The sequence below is a fragment of the Neopsephotus bourkii genome, unplaced genomic scaffold (assembly GCF_033783945.1).
Source record: "Neopsephotus bourkii isolate Nb327-2 ecotype Australia unplaced genomic scaffold, CSIRO-AGI_Nbou_v1 NB_1358, whole genome shotgun sequence".
NCBI classification, from domain to species: Eukaryota; Metazoa; Chordata; class Aves; order Psittaciformes; family Psittacidae; genus Neopsephotus; species Neopsephotus bourkii.
This window is the reverse complement of record NW_026901837.1, coordinates 4,009,032-4,032,157: the sequence shown is the minus strand read 5'-3', so window position 1 is coordinate 4,032,157 and position 23,126 is coordinate 4,009,032. Positions and strand designations below refer to the sequence as shown.

General features: G+C 42.7%; 1 protein-coding gene across 1 annotated transcript; it reads right to left on the bottom strand.

Moving 5' to 3' along the window:
• Positions 1–1,730: 1,730 nt before the first annotated feature.
• Positions 1,731–20,584, bottom strand: AMD1 (adenosylmethionine decarboxylase 1). Its single transcript, XM_061366834.1, has 9 exons — positions 20,051–20,584; positions 9,873–9,959; positions 7,710–7,836; positions 7,103–7,205; positions 6,222–6,264; positions 5,985–6,129; positions 4,898–4,990; positions 4,665–4,820; positions 1,731–3,918 (listed from the first exon to the last, which is right to left on the bottom strand). Exons 1-9 carry the CDS (start codon positions 20,179–20,181, stop codon positions 3,778–3,780), a joined length of 1,026 nt encoding a protein of 341 aa, XP_061222818.1. The 5' UTR covers positions 20,182–20,584; the 3' UTR covers positions 1,731–3,777.
• Positions 20,585–23,126: the final 2,542 nt, after the last annotated feature.

Here is a 23,126-nt window from a genome sequence, read left to right as displayed (position 1 = left end):
CAGATGCTACATAACGTGTGTGGAAGCAGTTATGCAGTTTCAGCTGTACAGCTTCGGAGACAACTACACTCCTGGAGCATCAGTTCAAGCCTTGTGCCTTCAGGTAGTGATGGCATTGCTTTTAGGACTATCACTATGGAAAACTGTTTACAGCCTCCTAGCTGGGAAGATTCAACATCTTTGTCAACACATAATCCCACACCACAAAAGCAGCAGTCAAATAGCCAGCATGCTCCTGGAGTCACCCTGCACTCAGACCCAAGTACCAGAGCAGCTGAAATTTATCTCCTTGGCATTAATACAGCTCAGTGGAGGGCTTAAGTTTTCACTAACAGTCTCAAACTACACAAACCTTAGATCATAGCAGTAGTTTGTGGAATGAGATGTGCTCCTTCTACAGGTGGCATAAAGTTAAGATACTATTAAAGGTGGAGACTATTAAAGCTGGACACCTCACAAACTCACAAGACTAGAGGGGATTCATCTGACAGCAGCACATCTGTAGAAAGCAGTTCCTCTTTACAGGAGGTTTTTATTTCATTGATTTATTCACAGAAACCAAGTGGAGATGTGGACTTGCAACCAGTTCCATCTCCTCCACTTGTCTGTAAGAAATACTAACATTTACATGTTGCCTTACATTCATGTTGCCATAATGGACAGAATTATGTACATACCATATTCTCATGTCAGTTATCAGAACCATTGATAGAAAAGAAGAATATTATTGAAGAGAAAAATATTACTGAAAATGAAAAATGCAGAGGTAAGTTCACAGGAGACCTGTAAACTCCAGGCAAAGCTAAAACAGAAAGCCATTTAGACAAATCTTTATTTCCGTGGCAGTCAGTCTAGAAAACAGTTCCTACAGGGTAGGCTGCTGCGACTGTTAGACATGATCTCTTGATGCTACAGGAGATGCTGGAATTCTTTTCATAGAGGACTCAGCTGGGCATTTTTAAGAGTGTTACTTGAAATAAGTAGGACTTAACTGTTTAATATCCAAAGTACAATTAGAGAAGTCTAGCATCACAGAATAGGTTCTGTGAAACTAATAAAACCTGTACCCAGACATGAGCAATTTAAAGGTATTAAGCCTTCAACAGCAATGCAAGTTTTCGACATTTGCGTGACTTTGGGGATATCACCATTGCTAGAGCTTTGGAGATGGTTGAACTGCAGGTGTTTTTCCTGCAAGACTGATCACATGCAACTGATGAAGTCCTGTTGGTTGCATCTGCTTAGCACTGACATTCCTAGCCACTAGCTTCTTGTCTAGTTTACTATCCAGATTAGATACTTGTGTCAACTTAAGAGACAAACTTCACCTTGAACTCTCAAAGTCAGTCTAAACTTAAGTACCATACATACAGGCGAGAGTTGTTATTTAAGACCAATAGAAGAAAAGAGTTATCCTACTTCAGAAGAATTTTAAGTGTTTAATGCTGACAAAAAAATATACACGTTAGATGAAGACACCAAATCTCAAGTTTTTAGGTGTTCATTTAGGCAAATATTTTTAGCCTCAATAACAGTGTCATTTTCATTTTGCTTCCTTTAACATCCTCATTTTTAACTACTGCTATGTTCACCGTTGAGATGCATTCCCTACAAGGGCAAAGTAAATTTAAAGTAATTTATGACAAGCAGCACAAATTAATTCAGAATGAAATTATCTGGTAGCAAAAAGCATGAGGCATGAGGAGTAGAATTGCTGGATCATCACTACAAACAATGTAAGCGAACTTTTATTGAAGCATTAAGTTGTGGTACAGATATTTTTAAATGATCAAAGTCTAACACCACAGGAATTATAAACACCATACTCCCCCCCTCCTGATCACCCTAGATAGTTCAATAATCCATTCAACAGCTTTCATTTTTATAGCTGAGGCTTATGCTTCTATCTGTAAATTGTGTACTTCAGTATTACTTGAAAAGGGATCTTCAGTCTTCTTAAAGGACCTCAAGCCAACAAATGTCAGGTCAGCTGGGACAACATAAAAAAAAACCAAAACCAGAACCCCAAAACAAAAAAAACCCCACTGAAATATTGGTCCTCAATATTAACACCACAAAGCATTAGTGCCATTTACAGCATGTAATCCATAACATTGGTAAAGAACATCAACAATATATTTAAAAAAAAAAAAAATCAAGCTGTTCCAACCACTTGATTTCTAACCAAGTAGACTTCAGTTTAGAGGCACTGGAAAAGTGCTTCATTTATAAATATGGAAGGAAAAAAAACCCAAAAACAACCATTGCGTCAAACCAGAGAAAGTCAAAACACCACTAGGACAAGAGGGGTAAAAAAAATCATCTCAATTTTGCAGTTAACATGCTGGTCTCACAGCTGTTAAAATCCCAGTATTTGCAGACATAGCTGAAAGTGTGCCACCTCTTTCAAGCCTGTATTTTAGTCAATACCATTAAAGTGACTTTGATTTATACTTATTCATGCTCTATGAGCAGCATTCTACTTCACTTCTGTCCAGGTGTCCTGGACAGTTCTTGTTCTATGCCTTCACTTTAATGCCCTCAAGTCACCATAAGAGGAACCACCTTAGTAGTTAGGAGGAAAAAAACAGATGAAGTCACAACACTCAAATACAACATAAGTCACATGCACAACAATGTCACAGGACTGTCACAAGATAAAGGCATTAGCTTTGCTTTGAACAACAAAATGAAGTGACACTGGACCAGTTTAGAAGCACTCTTTACAGTTAGAAGTGGTAGGTCACAGGTTTTACCAAGAGTAATCCAAATCAATCAACATACCCAGACTGGCAAATCCCACTCCTTCATTAGATCTACCTGCCAGTACCCAAAAGCACCAGCCTCTTAAGTCTGACATAACTGGTGATTAGGAAAGAAAACGTCTGGTGCCAAAATGAGCTTGCACTTCACAGAGCTGTGACACAACTACACCAAAGCACTTACAGCCTGACTCAGCATTTCCCCTATCAAGCCTTGGACCTTCTTTGAATTCTGCCATTGTGTAGCAGTGTGACACTCAGGGATGTGGACAGATAAAGAGCCATTAAGGTAGGATGAAATTTTACCAGCATTAGTACCGAGACCCAACTTTCTAAAGGTGAAAGACCAATGCATTAGCCCAGTGCTGCAGTACAGCTGAGCAAATTCCTTTAAGCTTTATTAGAGCATGAAAAGTCAGTCTGATTTAAAAATAAATCAGCCACCACTTGTAGTAGCAAAACTATTTGTAACTGTTTTAAGAACTTTTTCCAAACATGGACATGTTAGTGAAGAATCAGTTTCATTAGAAATCATAAAAGTTTGTCAAAAACTGTTTTAGACTGAAATCATAACAAATGAAAAAAGAGTGACGATTTAACACAGAACTGTCCCCAGTGAGTAGGTGGAGGCTAAAGCCTAATGAGGACGAAAGCCTTGTCTGTGGGGAATTTTTGGTGATACTTGGAGAAAAACTATACTGTGTGCAATTCTACCTGAATCATTTTTACAAGTGTTGTAAAGTTTCATACAGTAAGATTTTTCTACATGCACTTCAATTTCACAGCAAGAGTGGCATAGAGTACCTAAACACAGAAGAGAGCATTCATGCAAGATATCTAACTCCTTGATATAATAATGCATACAATTCAAAATGGTTATACTATGATTACACCTAGGGCTTTCCACAGCTACAAGGTGGTGGGAGTGGAAAGCATGGCCCCCTGAATCATTCACTAGAAAGCAACCACCACCTTCTATATGGGATTTCTTTTTGCGCTTTTTCTTCATTCTTAATCAACTATGCTGTTGCTGGCGATTTTTTGTGAAACTGGTAAAAACAAAATTGTAATCACTGAATTGGGCAATCTGGTGATCAAGACGTTTAAACCCTTCAATCTTCTGGGCAGAAGAGAACACTGTACGACATTTAGAGCTCTAGAAAACAAAAAGAGTGAAAAAGTCACTTTTGTAAACTTAGCATTTGGAGATAGCAAAGCATGTATTTTGCATGTGGTTCTTGTGATACTCAAGGGAGATCTTACAGCAGCCTTCCAGTGCCTACAGAAAAGCCAGAGAGGGAGTTTTTTCAGAGGCATGTAGTGACAGGACAAAGGGGCAACAGTTTTAAACTGAGAGTGTAGATTCAGAGATAAGGAAGAAGTTCTTTACTGCATGGGTGGTGAGGCACTGGCACTGGTTGCCCAGAGAAGCTGTGGCTGCCCCAGGCTTTGAGCAACCTGGTCTAGTGGAAGGTGTCCCTGCTGATGGCAGAGGGTAGGAACTAGATCATCTCCAAGGTCCCTTCCAACCATAACCAACCTAGGATTCTGTGACTAGCTGGCAACATCACCATAGTACAACTGACAGCTGAAGCCAAATCCATAAAAATAGCAAAGCAAGAAATTATGCCAATACAGAACTGCACAGGAAGTCATTAGAGCACTGAGACTGAGCTGCCCTGTATTAGTATTTTCTTAAATTTCCTGGAGATCAGATTTAGTATATACCAAAGCAATACTGAAGAATATTTCTACTTTCCAAAGAAACTACCATGCAAACAGACATAAACTGTAAACTACTAATGCTCCAGTAAAAAAAACCCAAACAAACTCTACCCTTGTTTTGTTTGTGTCTGTGCATTTCAGGGTCTGCCAACCTAATGTGAAAAAAAAACACCTCACCTGATTAACAAAGAGGGTTGTCACAAATTTTCCTGGCTTGAAAACCTCTACAACTTTTCTAATCAGATCATCATAAGAGGTCTGACTTATGTTTGTTTCAAAACTAACATAAGAAAACTCTGGTTCTGGAGTGATGTGAATAGTCCAGTAAGTTCCCTGGAAAGAAAAAAAAATAAATTACCAAATAGTAGCTATTTATTTTAACATTAATTATTGCTAAGTGTGAAACTTACATCTGATTTCATCCCATTCATTGAATACCCACAAGGATTGAACATTGTAGCATCAATAACAGAACCTGGTATCAGGTCACGAATTCCACTCATCTGAAATAGAAATTAAAATTACACCATTTAGTTTATCATACACCCTTACATTTGTTTAGATTTGAATCAAAGGCAGAATGAATAATTTAGGTAACAGGACACCAGAAGTCTCCCAGTAACAAGTCAGTTTGATAATGTGTACCACTGTAGATGAACTTGTTTTGCACCCTGTCACTTACCAAGTGACTGACAAGCTGCATGCAAGCTGTCAGATACACTGCGTCCTACTGAACCAAGCTGCATACCTCCAAGACAAGGGAACAGCTTAGGATTCTAAAACAGCATTGTTTAGTTGCTTCTTCAACTAAAATGGAAAATGGAGCTCCTGTTCAACCAGTATCCACAAAGTGAAGGCTGTTACCATTTACTCCAGAGTAACAATATATTTCTTTAGAATGAAGTACAATCCCAAGCACTTTGATTTTCCACGACAGCTGAGCTACAACCAAATCTCAATAGCAAATATGGTATGAGAAACAAAGCCTAAGATGAAAAACCAGATCAAGTCAACGTAGTTGTCAGAGAAACTTGTTTATGTCACAGGACCTTCCCATTGGAAAAATGAAGCAAAACCATCACATTACACCTAGACCTTAACCCTGCCTGGCCAAATGGCTCCAGGATTTAACCTTAACTCTGATACATAGATCCCCATGGCATTCATTATCTTCAGTCTAAGTCTTACTCCTCCTAATCTCCATCCTTTAGCAGCAATTAATCATGGTTTTATTTTTACTTCTCCATTTTCCAGAAGACAAGCTTCCAATCATGCAAAGCACTGCAAGTTGCTCCTCTCAACAGATTAAATTGGGGCACTGAAAATGTGAAATTATAGCCCCAAAAACATTCTAGATTTAAATTAAATCCCCAAAAGAGCAATCTGACATTTTCTATGGCATCTTTTCTGCCCCAAAATAAACCTTGTATTGAATGGTAAGTGAAATATTTTATTGCCACATTTCCCCCAGAATGCTTAGTTTTCAAGTGAACATACACGAGTGACATCATTTGCAGTAACACCATCTTTCATGTAGAACTGGTCCATCACTACTGGGTCAAGCTCACTCATCAGAATTTCCAGTGTCTGATCAGGCTGATTGGATATCCGACTCTCTGGGAAATCCAGGGTGTACAGGTACCTGCATAAAATACAGATCCTGTATGTAATGAATACTAGCAGCACCAAGTTGTACTTCAAGGCCCAAAGATTTCAAAATCTCCACATACATACCAGCAATCAGAATTCATACGCCCCATGCAATAAGCTGCTCCATCTAGACAAGGAAAAAAAGGCTTCAGTTAATGCAAAACAACTAATCCTTTATGGAAAAGGTTAGCTTAATTTCACATTTAAAGACAGAAATCTTCTGCAGAACACTAACAGTGCACTGATACAGTCAGCCTCTCCATCAAATAACCAGGCATTTAACTTCAGGAATGTAAAGCCAATAATCAGGAAAACAGGCTCCCCCAGAAGGTGGCCTGGGCACCCTAGTTCAGAGTCTACTACCAGGAAATTCCGATGACAGCTTTGGCTTTGCATGCACAGAAGCCCTGGCACTCTTAAGCATCTATTTAATGAATTTATGATTACCATTTATTTTCAAAGTAACTTGGGCAAGTACTACAACATTCGTGTTCCTTGAGAAAACTTCTGTCAGTTAAAATTCAGTGTTATTCTTGTAGGCTTCACATTGTATAAAAAGTTTAAATTCAGTCTTTAGTGAGTGACTTGCCTGAGAAAAGGTTACTTTTTTCTTCAGCATATTAGTTGCCTTAAATTACCATCCTACCTTTTTAATGGGGCATTACATAATCCATTAAGAGCTGGATTCTGCAAACTGACTTACTACACTCCACTTGGAAGTCTTCAGACTTCAGTTAAGACAAGGTACTGACTGTCAAGTTTTGTAGGATTTACATTTTGATCTTGGCATGTTAAGTTGCAGAAATGCAGAAAGTAAGTATTTACAGCTTTGGAATTTTATGCAGCCCAAGCTTGTGCTGGCTGCAGAACTGCAAGGCCTGAGGACTGAATGGCCTGGCAGTCTGTATGTGTCACTTCCCACTTCACACAAGCTGCACAATTTTACTTAAGTTTCACGAACTTACTTGGGAAAATTTCATTAAGAAACTCTACTTCTTCCTGGAAATTCCTATGTGGGTACTCCTGGTGGGAAGGCTTCATGAAATTCTTACGTGAATAAAAGAAGCTCTGAAAAAAGAAGGAAAAAAACCAAGTGCATCGTCACAGCTACTGAACATACCCATCCACCTTGAATATAAAGATCTAGAAAAATGCAAGCACTTAGTTTTCACAGGTCCTAAGCTTTCACTGTCAAAACACTGCTACCTGTATTTCTATTTCAGAGGTATATGGTTATTCCTAGCTTGATTTCTAAGCCTCAGGAAACACCTCCAAATCTGTTTTCCCACAACATGTCCATGACTTCAGCACTAACAACATACACATGGAAGTCTTTCATCCCTAAGTAACCTAAACTCAGCACAATAGCACTTGTAAGTTAGCATCCTTTAAGAGGAAAATAGAAGGCGAATCCTACAGCAAAGTAAGCAATCTTAAATTTCAATTTTCCCATTACGGGAAACATAAATGGCAAAGTAAGTTTCAGAATATTTAATAAAAATCAGTGAATTTGGAATACTCATGAAAAGCTTTGTACTTGCTAAGGAAGATGAAGCATTTTTGACACCTCACCTGAATTGAGTCAAACCCACTGTACTCCCTAGCAAGCTCCAACAGGGGAACCAGTGCTTGCAGTAAGAGGGTGGTACCACACGTCTTCAAAATGAAACGTCTCTTGGAGACAAACATGCTACTCTCACTGTAAAGAAAAAAATGTGTTAAAAATATATTAAGTGATCTACATAAAAGCCAGGAGGCATTAGCTAGATCTTGCTTCTTATCCCAACCAAATGCATTACTATAAGTGAACATTCAGCATACAGTACATAAACAAGCTTGGCAAATGGATCAAATCAAGACACTTCAGTTAACATCTGAGAGCTGTTCATGGTTTCCTGAAACAAATACCTGCAGCAAGTGTGATATGCACAGCAACCACACTTCAAGAAGAGAGGTACTACATGTGTTACATATCCTCAATCTATTCAAGGAATTACAAACATGCTGTGAAGCAGGTACACAACAGACATTCTATTTGATTTCTTAACCCAGACACACAACAGAGTCAGGCTTGAAATGTGACTTAGTTGGGTGAAATAAAGCCTCTGAAAACATGAAATCAAACAGGCAAAAGCCCTGATTTCATAAACTGCCTGCATATTCTCCTACAAAGTGGTAAATCAGCACCTATCCACACGAACAGGAAGCCTCGTAATGAAAGTATAGCCATAGCTATAGGATATGCTTTATACATAAGATTCAGAAGTGAACTATACATAAACCATAAGTCCGATACTTAACTACAGGGACTGAACTGGAGATAGGTATTGATACTACATCCAGAACATTTACACATGTGTAACAAGTATCTTCTCACCAAATAACTGAGCAATGGGAATACAAGTCTATCTTAAACAGCATTCCAAACTGAGTTGAAGAATTTGTAGGATGTATTTCATCCAGCACATAGTTGTAACAAGTTACATTCACTTCAGAATTTTATTTCAAATATACAAAGCTTGTGGAGTTTCTTGGACTAGCTTGCTTAGCCCAACCTTGCCCTCAAGACAGTCCTTCAGAGTGCACAAGCTTCAGTTTTTGTAATCTGAAGTAAAGCAGAAAAATGTCACTGTGTTTGTGAAGTTCATGTAGAAAATGCATGAAAGTGTTCTGTAAGATGAAAAACACATGGCAAAAGTAGCATCCTTACAACTAACTGCTGAACAGCACAGAAACTCCAGGATTTTGGAGAAGCTACATTTTCACAGATGTCCTTAGCTCAGCTGCAGGAGCTGTTCCCCTTGACTGCGCTGTCTGGAGTTAAAGCCAATCCACTGGTACAGTTTTTGCTGATCCAAAAGTGACACCCACATGCACTACTCTGCTGAAGCAATCCCAAACCTCTTTAACTGGGGAGACTTACATATCTCTGGACAAAATTCAGTGATCAGGTGCAGAAATACCATGGCTGTGTCCTTAATCTTTAGCTAAAGAAAAAATACAAACAAAAAAAAAAGGACAAAAACTTTGCTCTTGTGAGACCTCACCTGAATATCTCACTGTGTACAGTTCTGGTGTCCTCAACATAAGGACACAGAGCTGTTTGAGCATGTCCAAAGGAGGACCACAAGGTTAATCAGGCGTTTGAGCACTTCCTTTATGAAGAGAGGCTGAGAAAGTTGGGGCTGTTCAGCCTGAAGAAGAGAAGGCTGCGTGGAGACCTCAGAGCAGCCTTTCAGTACCTGAAGGGTCCTACAAGGATGCTGGGGAGAGACTCTTCATTAGGAACCATAGTGGTAGGACAAGGGGGAATGGGTTCCAACTTAAACAGGGGAAGTTTAGACTGGATATAAGGAAGACATTCTTTACTGTTAGGGTGGTGAGGCACTGGAATGGGTTGCCCAAAGACATGGTAAACGCTCCACCTCTGGCAGTGTTCAAAGCCAGGTTGGATGCAGCCTTGGGTGGCATGGTTTAGTGTGAGGTGTCCCTGCCCATGGAATTAGGTGATCTTAAGGTCCTTCCCAACCCTAACCATTCTATGATTCTATAACTATGAAAACATTTCCACTACTGAACAGAAGCATGGCAGTACAATGCTTAGCAGACCCCTACAAATTGTAGTCACAAAGAGCAGGATCTTCACCCAAGGCTGGATTCTCAGGCAAGTGGATCCCATACAACAGCTTTAACTTTTTGCCTCTTGGAGACTGAAAGAATAAACTAGTGGCTTACCTGAGTACATAAGCTTCCTGCTTGTCAGTTTTTGTCACACTTATGATCAAACAATGCACATTCTCCAGAAGTTTGTCCCACTCAATCCTGTGAAGAAATTATAGAAGAACACACACACACAAAAAAGGTTAAACAAACTGAAGCTTTGTGGAACCCTGGGTGAAAAGTATAGCCGAAAACAAGACTGTAGCTCTTGAGTTGCTGGATCTGAGAGCATGAAAAGCAAAGACTTTTTATATAGGAACTGTACCACAATACAGTAATATCCAATTCTTAGCTCAAGATCTGTTAGTGTAATCTGCTACACAAGGACAATTGTCCAACTAAAATCCCAAGCACCAAATTCGGCAAATCAGGATAACCTTAAATCCTGCATTCCATATGTACTAAGATAAAATTCATTGTTATGACTTAAGGCATGCTTTAGGTTGAATGTCCATGTACTTCAATCACAGCAGCCATTGGCAGCTACTAGAGTACTAAATCAGCAAGTTAACATGTTTTATTTGCCCAGCTTGGAGTCAAGTTCATAGTTTTTTAGGGCTGGGTTTCAATTTAATTATCTCAATGACCTGAATTCCTCTTTGATCAATCAGCACCACAGAATTCCTTCTCTGTAGAAAATATAGACTACTTATAGCAAATAGTTTGCAGTATTACACTTGCAAAGAAATAAACTGAACTGTTTTCATATAGTGCAAGTTAAAGCTACAGTGCTAGATTTCAGTGTTGTGGTAGGAATTCAGTATTTCAATTCAGTTACTCATTCTACAGGGAATTTTATTTAAAAAAAAAAATATCAACATCAAAGGGCTCAAATTAAGCCCAAACACTTCCAAGTACTCATGAGGAATGACAGACCGGGGGGGGATGGGATGGGATGGATAAATTTGGTTGTCACTTCAGATCAGTAGAATCAAACAGCAGAATTTGCTATAAAGCGGACAGGCACAGATACAGCTTCCACAAGCTGCAAAATTACAGGCTGCCAGCAGCCCTACTTCTCCCATCCCTCCCTTCCCACAGCATATTCCACCCACAGGTTTGTGATGGCTCTTGTGCTCAGACCTGTCATGAGCCAAGAAATTTAGTAACTCAACTTAAAACAAAGCTGCCCATCAGGGCTGGAACAAATACAGGACCCATTGCAGCTGGTAGCACAAAACTGCCATTTATTTCATCATGAAGCAAGCTATTAGATTAGCTCAGCTGCCCATGTAAATGTCAGTCTAATCCTTCCTCAGAAGTTAGGTCTCTCTCCCTTTGACACTACGAAAGCACTGTAGCTGTATTTCAGGACAGAGCACTCACTGTTAATTCTATCAGGAGAGTTCCACCAGCAGCCACCATTTTTCCCCTTGGAAAACTGGTCAGTTTACAAAGTTGAAGTTTCAGATTCTGCTGTACATACAATTAAAATATCCGTATGTTCTTTGCTTCTCTAAACACCCCAACAAATGTCTCAATTTCTCCCTCACTTAAAGAATGCCTCTTGAAACTAAATTCTGTACCTTCACTAATACTTAAGTCTCTTACCCTAGAAAATGTATATTACACTAAGCCAGGATATTTATACAGAAGTCAACCACAATATACTTAAATGAGTCTTGCGCTCTGGCCTCCTTTTACTCAAGACTGAAGCTATTAAAAATGTGTTTAAGAGAATCCTACACATCTTAAAATCCCTCAGGATTTCATCTGCCATTAAAGAAGCACCAAGCGTCTGACATAGCACTTATGGAAGATAAGGCAGAGTTCCCTTACACTGCCTGATGCTGAGCTGCAGTAACCCCATTTGTACATTACTACAAATCTGATTTTGTACTTGTATAAATCAATGGCTATGTAACTATCTAAGCTTTGCAAGAGCATACATCCTGGCCTTCACAAGCTTCTTACCTAGTCAGTCAAAACCTTACCATTATGCAGACAAGTGAGAGTCAAGACAGACAAGTCAGAGAAGTGAGTTGTAAACAAGTATCACTGAAGTGCAGTTCCATCCAGACACCTCAGGAAAATGTCTCATTTAAGTTTCAGTCACATTATTAGCAGAGAAAGATGTAACAACTCTGGTGTGCAAGTAGTCAGAAATGAGGGATCAGTACAGCACACTAACAATACGATATCGCATGTTAAGTCCAAAGCCTAAGAAAGTCCCTAGTTACAACTGTTAGTACTACAGTTGGCATTTAGATACTGCAGCTGAAATTTGCAGTTGCCCAAGACTTTGTTTCTTAAAACTTTGCTCAATTCTTCACTATTTCACTACAGAAACCACAGCTAAGCATATGCTACATCTTCATGTGTTGAACCTTTGAAGGAAATAAGGACCAGTTCATAATTTGATCTATTTGGGAAAAAAAGCCTGCAAGTTGAGTAACATAAAAGACACCAGCCTTGACCCATCAGCAGACATGTAACAGACTAACAAAGGGTTGCAGCACCCAGGATGAGACTTGGGAGAAGTTCTGCTGTGATACTGTCCTGTACCTTATGTATTTTAAGGTTAAGCACAGAAAATTACAGAAAGGCCATTAAAATGCTGGATTTTATTTCAATATAATCTATTTAAACAAGATGACCTTGGTATTTGACATTTTCCATTGTTTAAAGCTGAGCTAAGGAAGAACATCTGGGACTACTTTCTATCAAGCAGACAGAGTTACCAGAACTAACTCTTGCATGTCTTCCTTTTCTTTAATCTGTGTAATTGTTATTCGAGACAAGCAATGTCAATCCACACTTACTGTAGATACAAGAAAATCCACCTTACAAATAGTATTTCAGTAGTTATCAGTACATGTATTGCAGCTGATCCTATTTTATTTTAGCAAATGAAAAATATCCTAAAAGTCAGTAATTGGGAAATACTTTATAACTTTACTACTTGCTTCATAACTGATTTTAACTGGGAAGCAAAGCCTCTAACTGAAGAAAGAGAATCAAAGATACTATTTCTCAATAAAATGCTATCGTGAGCTTCTGCTCTTCAAAATTCCCCTCTCAATGGTATTTGGATGTAGTAATGGTATTACTATGTCCAAATCACTTCCCATAGCCAGACATCAGAACAATCCTGGACACTTCAGAAACTCTTCTCCTGTACTCAAGCCAAGCATACTAGAAAACGAGGCATAAATCACTTGTAGCTGAGCAAGTTCTGTAGCAGAACGGTATCCATTGGAACTCCAAACCAAAAATGCATTTGTGAACAACTCCTCACTGTTAGGTAGGTTTATTCCAAACTTCATTCCAAAACTGTAAACTTCAAGTACCTGCCACCTACCGAAAGACAAAACAGTTTCTCCAGCAGACAAAGCGTGCATGTGAAATGGTTGCACATGCTCAGAGAAGACCAAATTAAAATGGAATACACCTACTCAAATGTGAAAAGCAGTCCATACTTGAATAGTAGAAAGCTGCTTCTTCTATACTTAACCAGCAGAACATGCAAGAGAAAAACATACCAAGCTCAGCAATCTACTTTACACCTGTGTTGCAATATTTAGTGCCATACTGGCACAGCCCTGTTACCAGAATGCAAATAATTTTCATGCAAACTGCCACCCAAGTATGTCAGTACAGGAAACCTATCAGAACAGAGAAGCATTCTATTTTCAGGAACTATGCTTTGAGCTTTTCATGAAATCAAACCCTCTCTACCAAGTTCAAAACCATGAAGTCTGCTCCCTTATTTCATATTTCTGAGAAATAAAGGATGAATAAGCCATGAATCAAGTCTCCCTTGCCAGATAAATGATACTTCTGAGTGGAAGTTACTGGCCTATTCTGAGCTTTTACCTTCAAGGGTAGATAGAACAGGTTCTTAACACAGGAGTCTAGTATATCAGGCAGTCACACAAAACTGCTGTTTCAGGCCAGCTGGGAAGGCAGTAACAGCAATTTAACAAGATAAAGAACTACATCAATAAATTCTTCCTATCAGCAATTAACAGCTTCTACAAACATATCATCCCACCACCCCAGTAACAGTACCTTGCTAAGGCAGCCTGAACAGCAATGGGAAGAAAAGTTGTTTTGCAGTAGGGCACGAATTCTTAGGAAATAAATCCTATGAAACTCTTGCAGACAGTTCAAGCTGCACACATGCTCTAGCACAGCTTTTCATCAAGACAGCTGACAAGTCTATAGTGATCACAGCAATAAGCATTTTCATCTTGTACTTTAGTGTAAGATCTTGTTTTAAAAGCAAGCATTCAACTGCAGAGCAGAGCAACTTTTTATTCCCTCACCTACTAAGTTTATTAGGAGCCAGATATATCAGTTACATCATTAGCAGGCTACAGTTCAGTAGGCAAATTCCTACCAGTGCCACGGTCCAGAGCAGTCAAACTCAATGCCTTGCCTAAACTGACAACGCAGTGAAGATGTAGCCAAGGCATTAAGAAGTTGGCTAAGTATCAGTGTCGGCAGCTGCAACGTTAGTTCCATGGATCCTGAAACAGGCAGATAACAGTACAGAGCAACTACACAAAACCCACAAGCTCTTTAAAGCACCTCCTAGCAGCTTGTGTATTTCGTGTAATTCACATGCAGACAACTGCAGGTGAATTATTTCCTATGAGAATTATAACCGAGTTTATAAATTGCTGTTTAAGATGGATTATCTTTAACTGTGTCCACAGCCTGAGACACAAGGCACTGGCAACTTGATAATTTTACCTCAGCATTATCTGTGGAGTGCACAAAACCCACACCCCCTCTCTCTATATGCTCTGAACACAGACACACAGAAAGACTGCCTGCATCTCCCTTATCTTTAAATTAAGAAACCTTCCAGGGACACACAATCTTGAATTAAAAGACAGGCATCTGAATGGAAAATTGCATCCAAAATGCTCCTTAACTAGAAGGTCCTGAGCCAACTACTAAGAAATTCCCAAAAATTCCAAAATGACATCAAGGTATTTCAGCAATGGCCAAAGATGGTCACAGAGAGTCTTTTAAAGTCAGCACACTTCTGTTGCAGGCCTTTCATTATTGCAGTTACAGCAGTATATATGGAATGGCAACTCCATGCTTTACATCCAAAAATATTTAATGTATATCACTGACACTCAAAATGTTTAAGGAAGCATGAGCTCCAACAGGCACATCAAGGCTTTCACAAGACTTACAGACAAGATTCAGGGCAAGTTTGAAAGTCATCTGTTCCACAAGGAACATACCATAAGGCAGCAAGTATCTACCATAAGCCTCAATTTTTTCTGTTCTCCTGGCTGACTAAACAGCCATTAGAGAACCCCTTTCAGGAATACACCAGTAGCTACAGATTTTAATCGGATGCTTTATGGACTCTCACTAAGGGAGAGATTTTTGACAAAGTGACTAACCAAGTTCTTTAGCAATTTCAGTGGTAAGGTGCAAAAAAACCAAAAAGCCTTCAACAGAAGTCTTTAACTTCCTGCAAGCAGTATCACAATCAGTAGTAACAGTAGTGAGTGTAAAAGGGCTTGCTTCCTTTGTGTGAAAGCATTATTTTATTACAACCGAGTCACAATCATTTTACTTCTGATTTTGAACTTGTTCACTGAAATCTAGTTTATGAATATCAATTTTGATGAGGAGAAGCCTGAATTCTTGCATTAAGTGCTCCAGACTACCTTTCACCTCCACATAAGAAAGTTTAACAAGCACAACGACAGAGGCCTTTATCGTGGCACAACCCTGCCATCTTCCCAGGCTCCACAAAGCAGTGCTACACTGTTTTGTTCCAAAGCACTCAGGATTAAGAGCAGAGGGGCTCATGGCCCAGCCTCCTTATACATTCTGTTTGAGACAGCAAATAACACCACTGTTATTTAGACTGGGGGAAGGGGTAGAGGTGCAGCGGCACTGCAGCACTGAGTTGACTCAGGCTACAGGGTGCAGTACAAAGCAAGTATTTACAGAATTTATCAGATGCTTGACTGTATTGGTGCTTGCAAGTTTTCATGTAGCACAGGATGAGAATCTCATGTCACTGTCACTTCCTTTTGCTCATCACCACACTTTTTTCTCCAGTTTCTTGCATGTCCACATAATTTAGACATATAGAAAGCACACTAAAGGTCCATAAACATGCTTAATTTCAGAGTATTCTTCAGGGTTGAATGCTTTAGATATGGACTTTTAACACTTGCATCATTAACTTATATTTTAAACTTCTGTAGGCTCCAGATACACCTTGAGATGGGAAATGCACAGTTGCACACCATCTCAAGGAATGAACAGATTATCTTACTGTGGAGATAGTAGAATGCACTGCTGACTCACCACAGAATTCCAGGGCTTGTGGCACAATAGTTTTGTTTGGGCTTATGGCACAATGGTTTTGTTTGGTTTTGCCTTTTTTTTTAATTTTAGCAAACTTTTTTATATAGTTCAAGGCTATTATTTAAAATAAACACGCTTTATAAAGCACAGTTGAGAAAAAGTACTGAAGTTAAAGCAAATTATTTTCACACCACCAAAACCATTTAACTCCATTCCACTTCTGTGAACAAGCAGGGTAGGCATCTTCCGTGCTTGCCATTATTTCAACCACAAGAACCTTTAACAGAACCGATTAGCAAATGATACCCCCACCTGAACAGCAAAGCCTATGTTCATTGCTTTTTAAGTTCATATTGGGAACTTTACTGAGTGTATTTAAACAGTATAGATCTCTTCTAAGAAAACACTTGACACCTACCCCAACTCTTCTCTAGCAAGCAGGCTTGCCCACAGGAGGAGGAAAAACCCCAAACACGTGACAAAAACCCACTTAATCGCATCGGTTCTTGAGCTTTTTTCCCTTTTTTTTTTTTTTCTGGTGATATCCAGCAAAGACTTTAAAACATCCAGTTCCTAGCAAGCATAGGCAACTTTTTTTTTTTTCTTTTTAAGGTTTGAACACCTGCTTAGTCATTCAGTAGATGAATGGCTCACATTTCACTATTAAGCAGGTATTACAATACAAAAGGCAAGCTCAACTGGTTTGGGACTTGATGCCAATTTAGCTATTGTTCTACAATTTCAGCTTTGATTTCAAGTTCAACAGAACCGGCTTATTCAGTCACCTTTACAGAATTAGCAGAGGGTTATGCTGTCAGATTTTTTTTTTTTTTCCATTTGCATCTGTAAACTGTAATAATTTAATTCTGACAGTGTTCCAAAAGAGAACATTCATGCTAGCAACACTGAGTCACTGATCATTGCTCCTGGACACAGGTTAACAGCCATTTTCAGACATGTCACAGCTTCCTACCAAGAAAGTACACAGCTTCAATTAACATCTTGTATTAAGAACCAGTTAACACAGAGGCCTTCAAAGCTTGTTCACCACTCAAACTCTGTTAAAGACCACATTTCACAGCTAACAGTTTGTATCTACTCTATTAAAGCTTCACAGTCATATCTAAACCATACAAAAACTGTCACAATACCTGCCTTGCAATTACATTTAATGTTCTTGAGCAGCTTTAGAAGTCTGAAGTTCCATAAAGATGAGCCTGAGCTCACAAGCAGAACACCAGAAAGCATGAAAGTGTCAAGGAGAAAAGCATCTGCAGAATGCCATCTCTAAACTGGATCTGTATATTCAAGCTCCAGCATATAAACACAAAGTCAAACGAGTATTTTTGAAATTTTCAACATTTCAAGTAAAACAAGATGAATCCTGAAGTGCCTACATAACTCAGATGAGCATATATTTCAGCTAGGATTTGCAATAGTCTTCCAGGATTGCCTGATCATTGACTGCACAAGCTGTTACCCTGTGATTATCTGCTACACCACTAAAACTCAACTGTATAATCACATCTAATTATTTCCATCTTAAGCACATTATTCAGAAAGGTCTAAATTCAGAAATCTGAAAGTTACATGAAAAAACTACCTCAGTACACCAACAGGTCAGTGCCAAATGTATTCTTCAGTGCTCCTGGCATAGCAGATATGAAGCCTCCGCTACTCATGAGCTAGTGGTGTGTGTATATATACACACACACACACACAAAACATGAGGGACAGGCAGTTACCTGCCTACTGGGAATTCAGATCTTTGGATAGTTAACTCTATACATATGTAAACACAGAAAAATTGCTGAGAAACACCAAAGGAAAAGACAAACAGCATATGCTAAGCATCTCCTTTCAAAGGCACACTACTATCATTAACATGTTCCAAACACTGAGTACATCACAGCAAGGCCGCCTCGAAGCTACCTGACCAGACCAGTGAGTAACAGTAACATACAATCAGACTTGGATACACTGAAAACATCCTCCAGCTACTATCTGAATCTAAAAAGCTGATCACTTTACTTATAGTTAGCTACTGAGGTAAATACAACCTTCAAATTTGCCCTGCATAAGACAAGCCTACGTCTTTCAATTATGTTAATTACATTTACATACCAATCCTGTCACCCCTACAAACCAGCACATAGTTCTGGGTCTGTTCTAGGCTATGTAAGCCAACTTTGCTTTGTAGCTTGCAGCTACCATCTTCTTACCCTTTTTGGACACTTCCGCCAGAACATAATTTTCTGGAGCCCACACTTGGAATCTAAAGTGTTCAAGGCCAGGCTGGACAGCGCTCTGGTCAAGTGGAAGGTGTCCCTGCCCATGGCGGGAGTGGGGGGTTAGTACTAGGTGACTTTTAAGGTCTTTTCCAACGCAAACCATTCTGTAATTACTGCAAGTGCTTCCAAACGGCCCCGTATAAAACACCGGACCGGTGATGGCGTACAGCAAGGACACCTCAGTGCGGTGTGGCCAGGCAGAGTGCCGAGGAGCCGCCTGCCGGCAGGTGCCTCCGGCGCAGTGCGCTCGCAGTGGCCCTGCCGGCGCGGGCCGAGCGCGGAACACGTGTGCGCAGGAGGCCGTGCGGTCCGCGGCCCTGCCCCCGCCCCCCCGAGTGGCGGTGGAAGAAGCGCCAGCGCATTCTTCACATGCCCATTGGGTGACGGGAGCGGGCCCACCCCCTCGCGGCGCTCCGCTCCCATTGGCCCGGCCTTCTCAATGGGGGAACAGGCATCGCGAGCCGGGAGCGGAACCAAGACACTCACGTGTAAACCGCGGCTCTAGCTGCGATTCCCGTTAAGGGGGGGATCCCCCCGCCGCCTGCCACGCCACGGGGAGACACGAGAAGGGCTCCCGCGTACCGTCCGCTTCCCCCTCCGTACGCGAGAGCCGCTGTGTGAACCTGTCCAGCTACACAGCGCCGAGAGCGGCTGCGAAACCGGCCATGTGAGGGGACCATCAATCCTCGTAGCGACAGCAAGAGGGATCTCCCTTTTCCTCCTTCCAGCTTTCATGAACTGAGAACGAGATTTCTATCCCCCACTCCCCGCAGTACCGCACAGCCGGTCCCAACGGGCAGCGATTTTCCAAGCCTTCCCATCCCAAAGCCGGCCGGGTCGAGAGGCCCCATCGTGAAGAGACCCGCGGCTCAGCCACTACCAGCCGGCTGCCCGGAGGCGCAGCGAGCGCGGGGTCTTGGTGCAGAGGGGTGGGCGCCGCTGCGATGTCCCCGGCCGCCAGCAGCACTGCGACACTCCGCCACCCGCCACCCCCCTCCGCAGGCACTCCTGCCCGGCGCGGCACACGCCCGGCTCTCTGCTTCCCGCCGCCACATGTTGCCAGCAGGCACCGCACGGGGCTGCACGAGGTGGCGGCACGGAATGGCTTCCACGCCGTCCCCGGCACTGCCATTTCCCCCTCCCAGCCCCCCCCGCCGCCGCCGCCCCTGGCGGGACTAAGGGAAGCTCCTTGTCTCTGGGGGAGAGGAGGGGGTGGTCTCTGGAGGGCAGCGGAAGGTGACCCCCTGCCCTCCAGCGGGTGCGGCGACCTTGCGCCGGCGGACAGGAGAGGCCGGCGCTGTCACTGAGGGAAGGGGAAGGAGGCCGGCGGCCGCGCAGGGCCTGAACCCGCCACGCGCGCGCGCGGCCGCCGCCGCCACCACCACCAACGGCTGTGCCGAGCCACCCCGGAACCACCCTCCCGTCAGCGCTGCCGCCAGCCCCCGCCATCTCCTCTCGCCCGCTCTCGCCCGCCGCCTCCACACCCAGCTCCGCACCGCTGCCGCCGCCACGCCCGGGCCGGGCCCCGCGTGCGCCGGCCATTCAACGGCCCCTCCCGCCCGCCGGCTGCTAAGGGCAGCGCTCCTACTCCCGCCCCGGCCGTTAACGGACCTGGGTATGGTGCGAAGATCGCCGGACCCCTTGCTCTGGTGCGGCTCCTGCTGCGCGGGCTGCTGCCGGGCGAACCACACCTCCAACAGCTTCTCGGTCCCTTCGAAGAAGTGTGCACCGTTCTCCTTCATGGTGAAACAACTCGGCAACCAACAACCACAGAAATTAACGACAACCAAACTACCGCCCCCGGCCGCTACCGTTTGCCGCTGCTGCACGAGCTGCGCTGCCGCCGCCGGGTCCCAGTCCGTCCCGGGCGGGCTTCACCTTCCAGGGGATTTGCTTAATATTAATAATAAAAAACAAATAATAATAAGCAGGATTATTTCTTTTTAACCAGCGAGAACCACCCGAGTGCGCGGAGGCGGGTGCGGCGTGAGCGTATGTGAAAGGGTTACAGTCCGAGCGGGGGTGCGGGCGGGCAGGCGATGCGGTTCGGTTCCTTGTAGTCCGTGTGTTCCCCTGTTACAGAGAAGAGCGTTGAGCGAGCGCTAGCTAATGTCGCCGGCCATACTGTGTAAGCGAGGGACTAAGTGCGCATGTAGCCCGCTTTATAGTCCGCAGGTAACCGCATCACGTAGGATCGCGCTTGCCCATTGGGCTGCCGCCGCTCGGGCCCGCCCTGCCCCGCTTCCTATTGGAGAATCTTGATGCCTGTCGAGGCATATGCCGGTTTCTCTGGCCCCGCCCACTGCAGCCCGCCTGCCCGCCCGCAGGGAGCGGGAGCGGGAGAGGGAGCGCGGGCGGCGGCAGGGTTGAGGCAGGGCTGAGGCAGCGCCCGGGGCCGCCGTGTGGCAGGGGCGCCGGGGACGGGTCACCCCCGGGGTGCGGACCTGGGGTACGGAGGGCGATGCGCGGACTGTGGTCGGCAGTGAGCAATCCGTGGGGATGCAAGAGGGAGCAGGGCTGAACATGGCCGAGAGATGACATGGGAGCAAACCCCGGAACAAGTACCGCGTAGCGAAGAGCAAGCCCGACAATAAAGCCTCTTCTTGGGCCGAAGCTGTAACGCTCCCTCTGTACCTACCGCCTCTTGCCTTTGCGCTGTCTCTATTGCTAGCTAGTGAAAGGGAGGCTTAACTGAACGCCCAGTCGGAATTCTCATTTCCCTCTTCCCTTCCAGGAGCTCTGTGTGTGTGACCGAAAGTAAGAAGTTATAAATTATATGCGTGTAGAAATGCCCGGGGAGGGCATGTGGAACTCTGCCACACGGGAGAGGCAATGTCTGCCGGATGGAGCGGGTGCGTGTGCGGGTGCAAAGATTTAACTACCGCCAGTATTTCTTGTATCTAGAACACATTGTTGCAGACACCTTTATGGTCGTTTAAAACAATTTTTTTTTCATCTATATATATACATCAACGCGCATCAATACTTTATAGTTCAGAATTGCAATACTTCATCGTCCAAGAGAGGAACAGAAAGTACTATCTGCCCCAAGGAGCTTACAGTATAAAGCACGGGACAAGCAGCAGCAGATGGCTGAGGACAGATGAATGAGTCCCTGCTAGGAGACAGTGAGATAGTATCAAAGAACATAATAGGCAGTGGGCTCTGTCCACTCTGACTCACTGAGTCCTTGAGTCATTCCCAAGGCAGCTGGATGTGAATCATTCCCTAGGTGGCTAGTCTCCACTGCACGCACTCCGAGCACAGCCTTACAGCTGGCAGAGGAACATGTCCTCCAGTCCTGTGGTTTCACTGGCTTTCATTAACTTGTTACTACCATAAAAAAGGTCTTCCGTTTATTTCTGCCTGCACGCTGCCTCCTTCTTTTTGCCGATACGAGCACTTGTGAGCTACATAGGGGACTGCATCAGGTTTAATGGGAACTACTTAGTTTTAAGCATGGTTAATAGTTTTTAATTGTGATCAGATTAATGTGCATCAGTTTCCCAAGCTGATTCACATCCCAGCTACATAAATGCTCATGTTGGTATAAATAAGAATTTATGCTTGGACATGCACAAGAAATTATGGATGGGGAGTGCAGGACCACTTGTTTCAGTAGCCACGATGAATTATAATTGGCTTAAACTGCTTATGAAATTACAGTTAAGAGTTTGTAGACTCTGTCCAGCCATATTCCCAATTTTTTTTTAATATCAGTCCCCCCCATCCTTGTTTCTGGATCTGTAACACTTGTTCCTAAGTCCTGTGTCCTGCTGCTTTAATGTTAGTCTCTGGTTTTCACTCAGGTACTCAGTCCTGCTTTCTGCTTGCAAGTGATCTGTGTGTCACTGCCAGATGTCTCTTTCTTATCTTGGATCCTGTCTTATATGGAGTCTCTGACTTCCTGATCTTTGACTGTAGTGGGGTCTCACCATGTGTCTTGGACTATGTGCACACAAACTTCAGCATTTCCCAAAGTCTGGCTGTGCTTGTCTGCCCCATTTTAACTACTGCTTTCCCTGGCTTTTCCAATTCAGGACTTCAACCTCCTCTCATGTGCTACCAGCTGGAGCAGGCCTCACCTACTAGCTGTTACTGTTGTCTTGTGGTTTTAAAACACACCAATCATGTTTCTAAGACATTCCAGACAAGGGCAAGACTCAGAAAAACGAAGTCAGTTCTTTTTTATCTCTAGGAAGCATCTTGGTATGAAGGAGAACCTATGGAATAGTGTGAAGTACTCGTCTGAAAGTTTAACAAGGGACAGTATAGCCCAGTTATCATCAGCTGACATGAGCAGGGAAATGATCTCAATGTTGAGTAAGATGGAACAGTGAAAGAGTTTGAAAACAAAGACAATTACTTTGTCTGATGTGATAGAAAAGTAGCAGGGTGATGTAGTGTATTTGGAGCCAGAGAGTATGGCTGTGAACATCTAAAAAGAGATTTATATTAATGCTGAAGGCTGCAGGCCTTCCTTCATGAGAGGCTGGGATGCTGACAGATACGCACAAAACAGGTGGAGGAGGGAAACACTGAAAGCTCTTTTTTGAACTTGACTGACAACTAGACATGAACAAAGCATTGTCCGAGAGACAGGCTGAGGTTTCAGGAAGGACAGAAGGAGATTGTTGTGGATTAGAGCGAGGTTCTGTGAGTCATCGTTGGAAAGATGGTTGCTGAA